This window comes from Cibotium barometz, chromosome 24, assembly GCF_041138505.1.
Source record: "Cibotium barometz isolate CiBa-2024 chromosome 24, ASM4113850v1, whole genome shotgun sequence".
Classification (NCBI taxonomy): domain Eukaryota; kingdom Viridiplantae; phylum Streptophyta; class Polypodiopsida; order Cyatheales; family Cibotiaceae; genus Cibotium; species Cibotium barometz.
The window spans coordinates 37,771,030-37,786,236 of record NC_141069.1 but is presented as its reverse complement, the minus strand read 5'-3'; the positions used below and the strand labels follow the sequence as shown (position 1 = coordinate 37,786,236).

At 43.2% G+C, this 15,207-nt stretch overlaps 1 protein-coding gene and 1 long non-coding RNA gene across 3 annotated transcripts in view; one reads left to right on the top strand and one right to left on the bottom strand.

Moving 5' to 3' along the window:
• Window positions 1–8,016: 8,016 nt before the first annotated feature.
• LOC147625262 (uncharacterized) lies at window positions 8,017–8,510 on the top strand. The gene is made up of 3 exons (XR_015268842.1): window positions 8,017–8,058; window positions 8,228–8,269; window positions 8,373–8,510. It is a non-coding gene; the product is annotated as an uncharacterized LOC147625262 (long non-coding RNA).
• A 3,528-nt stretch (window positions 8,511–12,038) lies between these two features.
• The window catches only part of LOC147625261 (protein CHLORORESPIRATORY REDUCTION 6, chloroplastic-like), a 41,402-nt gene continuing 38,233 nt past the window's right edge, over window positions 12,039–15,207 (bottom strand). For both annotated transcript variants that reach the window (XM_086818566.1, XM_086818567.1), the window contains one exon: window positions 12,039–12,582. In XM_086818566.1, the coding sequence (XP_086674692.1) occupies window positions 12,476–12,582 (107 nt within the window). In that variant the 3' untranslated portion in view covers window positions 12,039–12,475. The remainder of the gene's footprint in view (window positions 12,583–15,207) is intronic.

Here is a 15,207-nt window from a genome sequence, read left to right as displayed (position 1 = left end):
ATCCCCAACTGTGCAAATGCTTTGGGGTGGCCCACCATTTTGGAGTGTCCTCCTAACAGTACTAGTTTCTATGCTTGTTGCTGTGCAGATTTCGAGCGACCACACTTGCCCAGTTTACCTTGATGCCATCCTCTGCTGCCCTCAGTAGTTTGTAGTTGGTTCGGCTGATATTTGTGTTCTTGGCCAAGAGGCATAGCATGTCCAGATAGAACCTGAGTTCCCTTTGTCTTGATTGATCCGCACAGGTGGAGATTGAATACTCCCTACCGACCTTGTCAAGCTCTTTATCGATGTCGGCCTGGTGGGAGTCGGCATTCACTATGCCTCTTCTAGGAAGATGAAGAGCTTTCGTCACGACCTCGACCGTCACTTGTACAGGTCTGGCCTCTCCCATCTGCACCTTGTTGTGCGCGGCTAGGTCAGCGATCTGGACTTCTGCTTCCAGGTTGTGCTGTAGGTCCCCCCAGTTGAGCTAGACTTCGTCGGACCATTCAAACCCCCAAGCAGACTGGAAACAAGTACATCCTCGTGGCAACAGACTATTGCATGAAATGGGTGGAGGCGAAAGCTCTTAGGGATAATTCAGCACAATTAGTAGCCAAATTCTTGTATGAAAACATCATGATGAGGTTTGGATGCCTAGTGGAGCTAGTCAGTGATCAGGGCGGACATTTCATCAATGATGTGATACGACAGCTGACTCAGCACCACATGATCATGCACAAGAAATCCACTATGTATTACCCGCAAGCAAATGGTCAGGCAAAATCAACCAATCAAGTGCTCCAGCAGATACTCATGAAGATTGTAAACCAAAACAGAACACACTGGGATCAGAAACTTCATTTAGCATTATGGGCATTCCGGACAGCCTTCAAGGTAAGTACTAGATTCACACCTTTCTCACTAGTGTATGGACTGGAAGTTGTGGTCCCTATTAAGTTTGTGGTGCCTAGCGTGAGAATGCCGTGGTAGAAAAGCTTAACCCTGATGAATCCATTAACCAACGGATGCAGCAGCTGCTTTAATTAGAAGAAGATAGGCTCTGCAGTGCATGGATTGCTAAGGCAGCCCAAAGGAGGAAGAAGCTTTGGGTTGACAGAAACACTAAGTACAAAATCTTTGAAATAGGTGATAAAGTGCTGCTTTTCAACTCAAAGCTTGGTCCGCACCCAGGGAAGCTCAAGATTAGATGGATCGGACCCTACCAGATTGAAGAGCAATTGGGACCAGGAACATTCAGGCTAAGAACACTAGACGGGACGAGCCTCCCGAAAGCCGTAAACGGATTCCGACTCCGCCCGTACTACGAGGAGGGAGCTGACACCAGGCATTGGGCAGCAGTGGCAAACAGGGATGATAATGCGGATGCATGTGCCTTGCTTACAATTTCAATTTTCAACGTCCAGAAGGAGGATGACATGCGGCAATTTGCATCCGCTGAACTAGCTGAAGCAGCCATGCACAAGAACATGCAACGCCACCTAGTTTTGGAAAAGGCGGCCAAAATAATCTCGCAGCGACACGTGGGCATAATAATCTTTTTGGGAAGATACCTCACATTTAGTACAATCATAAGGAAGCGCAACAGTCACCTCGACCCTGTTGCAGATAGGAAGAGGCACGACGCACACGCCCCTAAACAAATTATGGCGTGGGCATCACATCACAACGGGCACAACCGCCACCTCGATTGGCAAAGATCTTATACTCCCCCGCTCATTCTTGCCTCACTTTTTCTTTTGTGCTCACCTCTTCACTCCCTTTACCCTCCTTTTCACCCCTGTGGTCCTCTTCAGCAATTAACCAAGTCCACCATGGTAGGAAGCAGCAAGTCCATCGAATTCGATGCTTGCACATCATTGATTGGCCCTCTCCAATCATTGAAAAGGAGGGTAAAGGGAGTGAAGAGGTGAGCACAAAAGAAAAAGTGAGGCAAGAATGAGCGGGGGAGTATAAGATCTTTGCCAATCGAGGTGGCGGTTGTGCCCGTTGTGATGTGATGCCCACGCCATAATTTGTTTAGGGGCGTGTGCGTCGTGCCTCTTCCTATCTGCAAACAGGGTCGAGGTGACTGTTGCGCTTCCTTATGATTGTACTAAATGTGAGGTATCTTCCCAAAAAGATTATTATGCCCACGTGTCGCTGCGAGATTATTTTGGCCGCCTTTTCCAAAACTAGGTGGCGTTGCATGTTCTTGTGCATGGCTGCTTCAGCTAGTTCAGCGGATGCAAATTGCCGCATGTCATCCTCCTTCTGGACGTTGAAAATTGAAATTGTAAGCAAGGCACATGCATCCGCATTATCATCCCTGTTTGCCACTGCTGCCCAATGCATGGTGTCAGCTCCCTCCTCGTAGTACGGGCGGAGTCGGAATCCGTTTACGGCTTTCGGGAGGCTCGTCCCGTCTAGTGTTCTTAGCCTGAATGTTCCTGGTCCCAATTGCTCTTCAATCTGGTAGGGTCCGATCCATCTAATCTTGAGCTTCCCTGGGTGCGAACCAAGCTTTGAGTTGAAAAGCAGCACTTTATCACCTATTTCAAAGATTTTGTACTTAGTGTTTCTGTCAACCCAAAGCTTCTTCCTCCTTTGGGCTGCCTTAGCAATCCATGCACTGCAGAGCCTATCTTCTTCTAATTAAAGCAGCTGCTGCATCCGTTGGTTAATGGATTCATCAGGGTTAAGCTTTTCTACCAGGGCATTCTCACGCTAGGCACCACAAACTTAATAGGGACCACAACTTCCAGTCCATACACTAGTGAGAAAGGTGTGAATCTAGTACTTACCTTGAAGGCTGTCCGGAATGCCCATAATGCTAAATGAAGTTTCTGATCCCAGTGTGTTCTGTTTTGGTTTACAATCTTCATGAGTATCTGCTGGAGCACTTGATTGGTTGATTTTGCCTGACCATTTGCTTGCGGTTAATACATAGTGGATTTCTTGTGCATGATCATGTGGTGCTGAGTCAGCTGTCGTATCACATCATTGATGAAATGTCCGCCCTGATCACTGACTAGCTCCACTAGGCATCCAAACCTCATCATGATGTTTTCATACAAGAATTTGGCTACTAATTGTGCTGAATTATCCCTAAGAGCTTTCGCCTCCACCCATTTCATGCAATAGTCTGTTGCCACGAGGATGTACTTGTTTCCAGTCTGCTTGGGGGTTTGAATGGTCCGACGAAGTCTAGCCCCCATTTTTGGAAAGGTTCTAGTGGGAGTAAGGGCTGGTGAGGCATTCTGTCTGCAGCAGTGGGCTGACCCAGCCTCTGACACACATCACATTGTTTTCCATGCATCTTTTATCACTAACGGCCACCATAGGCCTGCCTGCATGATCTTTTTCCCTGTTGTGTCTCCAAAATAATGTCCGCCTGATACTCCCTGGTGTGCTTCTGTCAACACAGCGGATTGTTCATGATCAGGCACACATCTTCTAATTACCTGATCTATTCCAACTTTGTATAAGGCTCCTGCTATTTCCAGGAAGCTCTTGCTTCGGAGGGCAATCTGCTTCCGCTGATCTCTAGTCATGCTAGCTGGGAAGGTGCCTTCTGAAACAAATTGCAGCATGTCATAGTACTAATTCCTCCCGGTGTCTATGATATGTACTCCAAACAGGTCTGCATCCGGGTACTGGTTGGGTACTCCTGTTGCCTGTTCTCCTATATCTAGCAGCTGAGAAAGTCAGCGACTGCATACTGATTGCCTGGTGTGTGCATGATTGTGAAATCGAACTCTTGCAGTAGTAGCATCCACCTGGCCAGCTTCCCCGTGAGGTTTGGCTTCTTACGTAGGTCCTGATGATCAAGGTGAAATGCAAATTGGTTGCCCAACAAGTAGTGTCTGAACTTATTGACAAAGTAAATTAGTCCTAGGTCTGGCTTCTCTTTCTGTTGTGCTGTAATTTTTTTCTGCTAGAGATAGCCTGATAACATAGTAGATGGGTTTGTACCATCCTTCCTCTGTCTGCTGCATTAGCACACTTCCTATTGCAGTGTCGGATGCATCCACAAACACGTCGAAGGCCTTATCCCACTCCGGTGGCTGGATCACCGAAGCGCTGCAAGCATTCTTCTTAGGTCCTGGAATGCCTTTCGGTGTTCTTCAATCCATCTGTATTCAACCCCCTTTTTGGTGAGATCATAGAGTGGGTGTGCAATGTCTAGCGGAGGAATCTATTGTGCCATTTGATCTAACCCAAGAATCTACTAAGCTCTTTCAGATTCTGAGGTGGCTGCAGCTTCTGGATCATGCTGACCTTGGAGGGATCTACGGCAATGCCATCTTTGGACAAAATGTGTCCTGGGAGGACTCCACTTGTAACTGCAAAGGCACACTTGGCGGGATTCAGTTTCAGCTGTGTCTGCCGGCACCTTTCTAAGCATATCAGCAAGTGGTGCAAGTGTTCCATCTTTTTGGCAAAAACACTGAAGTCATCCACAAACACTCGCATGAAGTCAGTTGAGATAATCATAAAAGATTTCTTGGACCATGCGCTGAAAGGTTGCGGCGGGTGCATTGCGGAGTCCGACTGTCATTACATTTGAAGCGAAGGCTCCCCATTCTGTGATGAATGCTATTTTTTCCTTGTCCTCTGGTGCCATTCTGACCTGGTTATACACCCACTGAAGCCGTCTAAGGAGTACATTTCGTGTCCGGCCACTGCATCTAACATTGGGTCTGTGAAGGGTAGCGGAAAAGGATCCGGTATAGTTGTAGCGTTCAGTTTCCTGTAATCCACACAGACTCTCAGCTTCCCATTTTTCTTGGGCACAATTACAATCAGACTCAGCCAGTGAGCCTTCTCAATTGGATATATGAATCCCACTGCCAATAGCTTATCTATTTCTTCCTTTACTTGTTTGGATCTATGTTTGGAACATCCTCTATCTCCACTGCCTGACATTCTGCTTCTTCTGCCTGCTGATTCAGCTTTGCTCTGTGAGTGGTTAGACTCTTCTGTTCGCTCCTTGGGACTCAATAGCTTCTTGATGAGCTGCTTCCTGTAGTTAGGCACTAATGACAGTAGCTGATCAAGGGTTATATCCAGTTTCATGGTTTTGAGGTTGTCCCACAGGTCATACTGCTCCTCATTGTTTAGTTTGCTGCCTCGTTGGGCACTTTTCTTTTCTCTCCTCTCTTCCTTTGGTTTTTTCTGAGGGGTCCACCTCTTCTGAGTGTTGAGGTGCTGTTTTAGTCCCTTTTGGGGATGCTTTCCGGATTTGTGTCCCGCGAGGATCATATTCTCGCATCAAATTCTTCTGTATGAATGCTTCATCTGGGGTACCCTTGGTCTTTATTTGATCTTGACCGGGTTGTGCGGTTTCTTTCCTACCCTTGGCTTGTGCATTTTGCACTTCTCTGACTACTTGATCCCTGACCTTCCTTTGTTCCTCCCAATAATCCAGGGGTTTTTTCTTTTGTTCCACCACTTTAGGTGTCAGATGCTCTACTGCATTTGCCTTTTCATTTCCTTTTTGGCTTCTGGTGACAATAGCCACCATCAGAGCCAACCCATCATTCAATTGTTTGATTTCTACCATATTCACGGCAGGTGATGCTGCTTCTGCTGAATCTCCAGAGCTTCCCTGAAGCTCCTGCTGATGTTTTAAATACATCGGACATTCGGTTTTCCTGTGTCCTGACTTCCGGCAGTAGTAGCACTAGAATGCATTCTGTTGTTGTCCACCACCCCTTCCTCTGCCGAATCCTCCCATAGTAGGATCTCTGTGGTGTCAGCATAGCAGCCATTGGATCTGCTCCATCAACTGCATTCATTGCTACTGCTACACGATTTCTTCCATTGTATTTGCAATTCTCTATCAGATGCGTGAAAGTTTGACAAATGGCACATGTTGGCTCTGCATCTTGCATTCTTCTTTCAGATGCCCCTCATTTTTGCAGATTGGGCAGAACACACCAGGTCTGTAGTCTCTCATGCTGGAGTGTTTGTTCGAGCCTGCGGGCGGCCAAATTTTCAGCAACCCTCTTGGCTAGGACATCCACCTCGTCCCTTTTGCCTTTTTGCTTACTTTTCTTGCTTTGCTTCCTCCTCTCAGCCCCTGACTCAATATCTGATTCCTCTGTGTCTCACTCACTGCCTGAATCGTTGTTTGATGAATTGTTGTTTTTGTTCTTTTTCTTCTTGGACTTTTTTGCCAAGCCCATGTTCCTTTCTACCCTTTTGGCTATCTCTACTAGTCCATCAAACCCATGTAATGCAATGTCCGTTGCAGCCACAGTTGGTTTGATTCTCTTGTGTAGGCCATGCAGAAACCAATCCGCCAGGACAGCCTCAGATGGCTTATCCTCCTGGGTCAGTCTCGCACATAATGTGCGGAACTTTGCGGCATAATCATCCACTGGCAGGGACTTCTGCCTAAGGCTCCTAAGCTTCTCTTGCAGCTCAGAAGGTGTTTTGACTGTTCGGAACCTTCTAAGGAATGCTTCCTTCAGTTCTTGGAATGTGATGAAATGGTCGTGTAAGTACTGGGACAGCCATTCTGTAGGAATGTCCCCGAATGTGGCTTGGAACTAATCCCTCTTCCTTTCATCAGCCACATTCCCTCGAGGATGGTTCACCCTCCACACTGCTTCAAACTTTGTGACATGTGTGTTAGGGTCCTCAGACTTTTTGCCCTTGTATATTGGATACTTGTGGTTGCCTCCCTGATTGGCCATTGGACACAGCAGTTGCACGTTGACTAGCCCGAGAGGAGTGGGCTGCTTGGGTAGTTGTTAGGAGTTGCCTTCGCAAGGATTTGTGCAAGTGCTTCTTCTTGGCCGCACAAAGCTTGCGCCAGAATGCCACACTGAGGGATGAACAGAGAGCCTCCTGTGTTTCTCAGAATTCCCTCTTCCCCAGCAGGATCGCCAAAGTGTCGGGGGTCAATCCGACTGGCAAGACGGAATTAGTCCGGCTGAGAATCCATCGATGCCTTGTGCCCATAGGTTCGCTCTGTGCCTCACACTACAGTCCTATACCAAAGATGTTGTGGACAACACACACTCTCTCTCTCGCTTTCTCTCTCACAACATAAGCACGAATGACACACAGAGGAGACAATGTTCTTCTCTCTTAATTCAGATATCAAAAGTTACAAGAAGATCCATACTGTTGTCTCTTTCTTTCCCCCCTTTTATCCCCTTTAGTCCCCAATTACAAGATGCCTTTAGGCTATTATGCCCGGCTATTACAAGATTGCATTACCAGTCAGTACAGTTACAACTACTCATATGATTACATAGTAGGGCGATCATTCCGCCGGATGTTTTATGTGCCTTCATAGCCGTTGAGGATCATTCGGCGGTCATTGACGTAGTCCCACCGCTCGGACGGACCGTCAACATTATGATGTCAACTGCTATGTGGCACAATCTTGACAAGGAAAGAAATTAATCCCCTTGGTTTCAGAAGGGAATTATATGGAGGAGGTGTTTGAGGACAATAGAGAAGTGGAGGAAAGTGGCCCCTTTCACACCCAGGATATGAGTGAGGATTGTCTTGACCTCACACAAAAGTAACTTGTAGCCTCTCAGCAAGTCCTACTAACATAGGTTTGCATCACAACACAAAGGCAACCTATAGCCTCTCAGCAAGTCCTTCCAACATAGGTTTGCACCACAACACAACCTCCTCTACTAGTAATAACTTTTCTATTCAATTTATGATGTGTGAGATGTTGCTATGTGGTTTGGAGTGTGTAGCAAAGTGTGAAAAATCCACGAAAGATATAAACTTCCTTCACAATCTAGAGGATAGCCCACACTGCACGTAAGCATGCCCCACACACATCTTCTTCGAGTACACCTAACACAAGTGCTCAACATAACACTAAATAACTCGAGAAGAGTAAACAAAAGAAGAAGAAGACATAAGCCACTACAAGCAAGGGAGGTAATTATTTTTGTACCATGGAATTAATACATAAATATCATTGTCATCTAGCGTTAACAATTATGAGGATGAATTTCATAGGTGCGGCCATACAAACTGATCATCCATCCACACATGAGGTTGGAATCAGAGAGAAGAGCCATAAGCGAGATAATGGTTGGTGTATGTTGGGATTCTATCATTTGCATCATCATTCAAAACTTGTGTTAATTAAAGTTCTTTATGAAGGGCTACTACTCGTGATGGGTAGTATGTACACCATCCCCACCATCTCATGACAGTATCAAATGACAAAGGTTTTTTCCTTGACCCACCTGGTGTGCAGGTTATGTGTGGAACACCATTGGGCATCACACGCTGGATTCATGTAAGTAATATTCCTAAAATTGAAGTTTTGTATTAAGCAAAGAAAGTTATTTGAGGAACTAATCAACCTTAAGCTAATATTAAAGTTTCCTTCTATGTAACAGTCATATTCTTTGATGATTGCGGTGTTTGTAAAGAAGGATCTACCAATGAGAGCAAGCATGAGAGGACGAAATGTAATAGTAGTTGAGCCAAATGAGGAGATAGTGGAGAAATGGCTAATGCCACGTGGCAATATGTAGCTCACCTATTGAGCATGGACATATGTAGCCATAATGGCTATTCACATTTTGAATCAATACTGACCTTCTCCAAGATTATTTTGACTATTGGCCATTCTTTTGTGTCTATTGTCAATGGGATTGTCTTGCGTTGGCTACTTTTTGAAGATCCATGTCTTTGTATATAAGTGAGTTCATGAGAGAGAGAGAGAGAGAGAGCGAGTGAGCGCGCAAGAGGGAGAGGGGGAGGGGGAGGGGAAGGGGGGAGACAATGTAAGAAAAGGGGAGGAGGTGTAGACTCCTACTATGGTGTGTTAAGATAGAGGAATTGATATAGAAGGGAAGAGGGAAGGAGAGGTGGTGAGCGGCATTATAGTTTAAGTTTGCACTCTCTCACCCATTGGATGGAGAGGGATTTGGGATTAGGGAGAGTGAAAGACGAGGGCACGAGAGCACACTCTCATGCTCACTCTCACTAAAGAGAATCTTTTTAGAATCTGCTCACCCGATTCCAAAAGCGCCAAGACTTGCTCACCAAACAATTCAGCCCACTTGGATTGCAGGATCCACCAAGTGCCATAATCTGTCTTCTTGGTGGATCCTGCAATCCAAGTGCAGGCTGAATAAAAGGTCTTTTGACAAGCCACATGTGGATGAGTCCAAGTTTGTGTTGGGAAGAAATCATGTGGGATTGCCTATTAAAAAAACAAGGAAGGCTAGGTTCAACACAAAAGGAGGACACGAAAGCACATGATAACTTATTTCAAGTTGCTTTTTGTAAAGGGAAAATGCGGGACATGCAGCAGAAGGAGATTTTTAAATTATGAGAGACTAGCAAATCAAAGGTCAAAATCTCATTAACGTCAAGGGGCCACAAAGAAGCCCATCTCAGAAGACATGAAGACCACACCATGATGTACACTATCGGAAATCCAAGAGAACTTCATCGTTTTTGTGTGTTATCAAAAGTTAAGTCTAATGAAATTTCCCAAATAGGAAATGAATTAAGTCCATCTCGGTTATGACAGCTCGATCTTATAAAAAAGGGTGCCAACAAAACTATAATTTATTTTTAAGTGAACATCTACATAACCGTGGCGTTGTTTTGCATCTATAGACAAAAAAAAAAAAACTTTTCTTCATATATAAAGGATCACTATTTTAAAAAAATTAATTACAAACTTTTCTTCATATGCAAAGGATCATGATTAAAAAAACTTAATTGGTTGGAAAGATTGGGAAGAGATTCAAAGGTTCCACCCATTAAGAGATACTTCTTCCTTTCTTTTAACGTGATAAGCTTAATTTTTATTTTGCTATGTTGAATTGGATTCTAGAATCCAAAAGGAATTTTTGTTTTATGTAGTTAGTGTAGTACCTTCTTAGTACTTTGTGTTTTTCTCTTAATAAAAATATATTCAGGAATCCAAAAGTAATTTTAGTGTGCTTTTTATCTCGTTTGAAATGGTTTTTGGAATTCATAAGTAATTTTTCATTTGTCTTAGTACTTTATGGCTTTCTCTTATTAAATGGATTCTAGAATCCACTACTTTCTTAATACTTTCTGCTTTTTACTTTTAGAAACAAGATCCACGAGTTACCACCAAGACAATTGTTCTTATAGAGTTTGAGCAACATTTGAGTCACGTCTGTGAAGAAAGAAGGAGATAGTAAAGATTCAAAATGTCACTCAACTCTCAACTTACATTTGAAATGATGTTGATACTCACGAGTATAGTGATGTGTGTATGAAGGTAGAGTTGAAGATATGTCTATATTTGTAACTCCTCATGCATTATTCTTAGGCATTGTAGATATTCCTTATGGGTTTAATTTAGACAAGTCAATTAATGATGAAAAGAAATATGACTATAGCGATATAGTCAAAGTAATTACAGCCTTCAAGAAGATCACTAGAAGTGATTCATGGAGAGGATTGTTTTCTTTCATTCACATGAGCAAACAACGACAATGATAAAGGTCCTCCTACTCCATTGTGTGGTAAGTATTATTGTTATCTGAGTTTTACTATTGGAACTTGTTTTTACCATTTTCATCCATTAAGTAGATTTTGAATTTGTTTTTCAAGGCGAAACCTAATATTCATGATTACAAGTTAGATGGACTTTCCTTTAATTTTGAAATGAAGAGCATCGGTTCTCATTCAATGGAAGGAAGACAAAGTCAGGGTACCTATAATTTTGCGATAATACCAAATTGCACAAATGTTTTTAATACGGGTATGTACAAAAAACTCAAGCACATGAGCAATGGATTTCAAGGTTTCATAAACCCTTATCAAAAGCCACAATTGTTAATGATGGACATTGTACTCCTTTCATATGAGGGAGATTGGATTTTAGATATGTTTACAAGCACAAGAATTACTACATTGAATGCACATAGCTAGTGAAAGTACTCTTGAAGAATTTCCAATATTGTAGTATAATTTTCAACAAGTTTGTAGTAGAAACCACTTTGAGATTTTCATCTTTGAGTAGCGTAGTTTTTTTTTTTAATAGCATGGATTATTTACTTTTTTAAGATAAGATAATAACATTTTTATTTTAGTCTTAAATTCAACATTTCCTTTCTTTTTCAATAGTCTTGTTCATATGATTTCACTGTCACACAAAGTTCTTCCTGAGCAAATGTTAAAATCTACTTTTCTATGCATAAATTGGATGAAGTTAAATATTAAAACAAGCATTATCTATTACTTGTCTTGTTTTATTATGATTTTTTAAATTTATATTTGTTCCGAAAGTGGCTTCTAAGTTGTCTAGAGACTACTTGATGGTTCAAGAAACAATTGGTCTACCTCGTCCTTGCGTTTCACCTTCCTCAATCAACCATTGTCAACAAATTCTTGGTAAAGCCTACATTGTAAAGAAGTACTCCAAAGTAATAAAAGCAAATACTCCTACTTGCAAGAGGGGGCCTTTAAGTAGGTAGTTGGGACCCAATCTGGTGTCAACTCTTCATCTGATCTCTCTACATCTCTATCTCCTTGAACAAAGATTAAATATAAAGGTATAAAGAAGGCCTTGTCGTGTGTTACACGATCATACAGGTTGCATCTCCCAAGCCATTTGTGAGAAGTCTGTGTCACAACAGATATCTTTCTGTTTAATGTTGAAGAACATACATAGTATTGCGTTGTCCCCATAATAATGATCCTAATCTTTAGTACATGAGCCAGGGCATAGTGGCCAAAGATGTTAAGCAAGTTGCATACTGTTAATGAACCGTAGGAGTCCCTGAAAGTTCTAATCACGAATAAGGACGTTAAGTAGGCTTCCCTTTTCTTGTCACATATACTCATGCATAATAATGCTTGTACATACATACTTGAGTCAAGGTTACTTTGAGAAATACAGAACTTCTCATGCATACATGTTTCATCTCACATGCCCATTGATTGATTGAGATGATCTGATGACTCCTAAGAGTCATAATATTTAAGTACTGGTAGTGAACGGAAACATGAAGTACTGTATTGAACAGGGGGTTGAATACCGGTACTATATGCAATCATGAAGCAAGGAGAGGAAGTAGGTGAGTTTGAGCCCACATTCAGCCATTCTACCTCATATTGTTGATCCATTCAAGCTTAACCAACAAATACCTCAACATCTTAACATGTTCAGGTTACCTTGCTTTACAGACTTGCTAGCTTTACATAATCATGACCTTGATAATAAAAAAATTCTTGCTACAAGATGTGCTCCATCCCTGTATAGAATTCACCCTGATTGTTTCTCTTTTAGCTGTACAAGGGTCCAGACTATTCCAAAAATTAAATTAATAAAAATCACCATTTCAGGCACTTGGCTGCAATGTTGCTTGTATGATGTGAGACCTTTAAACACCTACCTCTTGTTATGATTTACAACAGCCCCTACGGTGTCTCCAAAAGCTCAAAGAGCTCGTCGTCAACTTTAAAGCCCAATACTTGCAACATATCATTCACCTTGGCATCAGCTTTAGCCACCTTCCAATCTCCTAGCCATGGATAAATGGTGAACAACTTGTTCATTGCAAACAATTCCAGCCCCTCTGGATTGAACACAAGACCCAATTTTCTGTTCATCTGTCACAAGAATCACGTATTTTTACTAAAAACACAATCTTTTATGTATTGTCTCATCATTGTATGTGTATGTACGCATGTGTATGGATGCATGCATGCACGTGTGTGTGTATGTATGAATGTTATGTAAGAATGGATGGATGCATCATACACGCATGCACACTCGGACGCACATGTATACGCGTTGCATGTATGTGCCCGTAGGCATGTGGATGGATAAGATGGTTGGGATGAATGCATTCCGTGTGCATCTGTGTGCATGTGAATGGATGGGTTCATGCATGTCAGTATTTACATATGGATGGATGTATGCATGGATGCATGTAATTATGTAGGGAAAAATGCATGCATGTATGAACGAAAGAGGTGTTTTGTTGGAGCTTGTTTATCATCATTTTCTATAAAGAGTGAAAAATTTCTTCCCAGCCAGATCCATCATCCAAGAGAACAGTAAAGTGGCTTGGAAGCATGTTTACTGTGGCACTCTAGATTGGCCCTTTTGTCTGGTTCCCACTTTTGGACCATCACCCTCATTGTCACGTGCACCCGCTGTATTCGGCTGCCACATCAACATCAATGGACATAGAACACCTGTCAATTGCCTTTTGGATCAACACTGAGTATGTTGTGAGCCCCAGGCCCTTGTCCAGGGAGAGGTCGCTAGTTGCCACCTAGGTCTAGGTCATAGATATGTCAGGTCATGCATTGTCCTGCATATTTTATGCGACCCACCTGAATTATTCCTTGTACGAATGTCCAGAGGCTAATTAGGCCAAGAGCTGGGCGCACCAGAAATAGTCAAGCTAGTGTCTGCCATCTGGAAAGAATCTGAAAGCATCGGGCTGATTACCCACTGTCCGGGCAGCCACATGGATGAAGGGAACAGGCGTTTGAAAGCACTGGTATGGGCAGTATGGACAGCTTTGGGACAGTCTGTGGGGACAAGCAGGTGCCCAAACGGGGCAGAAGGCCGACCGCTGCGCACCATGTGGGAAAACGCAGCATTTAAGGCATTTTATAGATATTTTTATGCATAACTTTGCAAGTCCCACCCATATATAAGGGCGATTGGGGAAATTACTTGATCATTTAAGAATCTTGAAGCTAAATGCGAGTACGTACCAAGAGAAGATCCAAGCTGTCACAGATCTACAGAGAACAAGCATTTTCATCATCCAAGGCTCTAAAAGCCTCCCCCTAGGCAGCCCGTAATGCAAGCTCGCCAACAGTCAGCCCAGAGCAGCAAAACTCAGCTCTCACAAAACCCAAACATTCGGGCAAATCAGCAAAACTTCGGTAGTATCTTGTACTTTGAATAATTAAGCATTATAAGCAAATACACTGCTTGTCATTGGGGGGACCCTATTGAGTGTTGCCTCTCTCTCTCCTTCTCCCTTCTCCCTTCAATCACGCTTTCCCAATTACATTTGAATGCAAGCCTTCATCACCATTAATGCAACATGCACTTTGCACTGTATTGCACGGTGACAAGATGGCTCATCATCACATCAGTAGGACCCTTTAGGATATGATTTTGTCGTATGCCATGGCCCCATTGTGAGCCCTAGTCCGGGACATGTTAGGCACGAGCTACGTAGGTCTTTCCTCAGCCATAGAAGGTCAGTCAGTTAGTCAAGTCCCTTACCCCACTTAAAGAGAATCATTCATGCATGTAGAAGTCAGTCTAGAAGCCTGAGTTTGCATTAGGTCATGGTCTGCATTGCATAGCATTCATCTCATGTGCACGTGAAAATTTCCTTAGCCTCACTACCCTTTAGCCATAGCATTATAACCTTTTCATAAAGCATATGACCCAGCTGGCAGCATTAAAAGCTTTATAAACACCATATATATCATATTTATCCAGTCATGTAGCATTAGGAAGCGAGCCGACCCGCTTCAACAAAGCAACCAGCTCTCTAAGTGCATATAAATACCTAGCGTTGCACTCATTCATTCATTCAAGCAACCATTCAATCAATCGATCATCATCAGGCATAGATTGTCATTCAGGCTGAAGCACATCCATACCTCTGCTCATCTCTTGCAGAAAACGCAGCACATCTCAGCCTACATATTCAGCATCTCATCGTTTTTTCTCCATCCTCCCGAGTGAAGAAAAACGCATGCATATACAGTCCCTCAGCCATAGAATAGTCCCCAATTCAGTCCCTTCTCTCAGCCACAGATTGCAGTCCTCCTACAGCCCCTTGGAAGAGTGCATTGGCATCGAGATTGGTCATCATTGGTGCTTCTACAACAGTGTGCAGTCAGCCCTACTATTGGTCTGTCGGAATGTGCAGCGGAAAAGAGACATAAATCAGAAAGCAGAAAACTACAGAAAAGCAAGAGAGGAGAGATTGTGTTGAACTCAACTATATACAAGAGTATATCTGGTACAAAACTGTGGGGGGGCAAGGGCCACAATATATATGGGCTGGGGCTGCAATCGGCCTCGTCTAAAATAGGCCGACAGCCCCAAAATGTCCCATGACTGGTAAAAAAACCAGTCGGCCAGTAGATAGGCAAGTCAGCAAGCAGATGGCAAGTCCGCCAGCAAAAAAACAATGGGCCCCTCTTGAGCAGCCAAATTCTTCAGGCCGACAAGTAAAAAACAGTACCCCC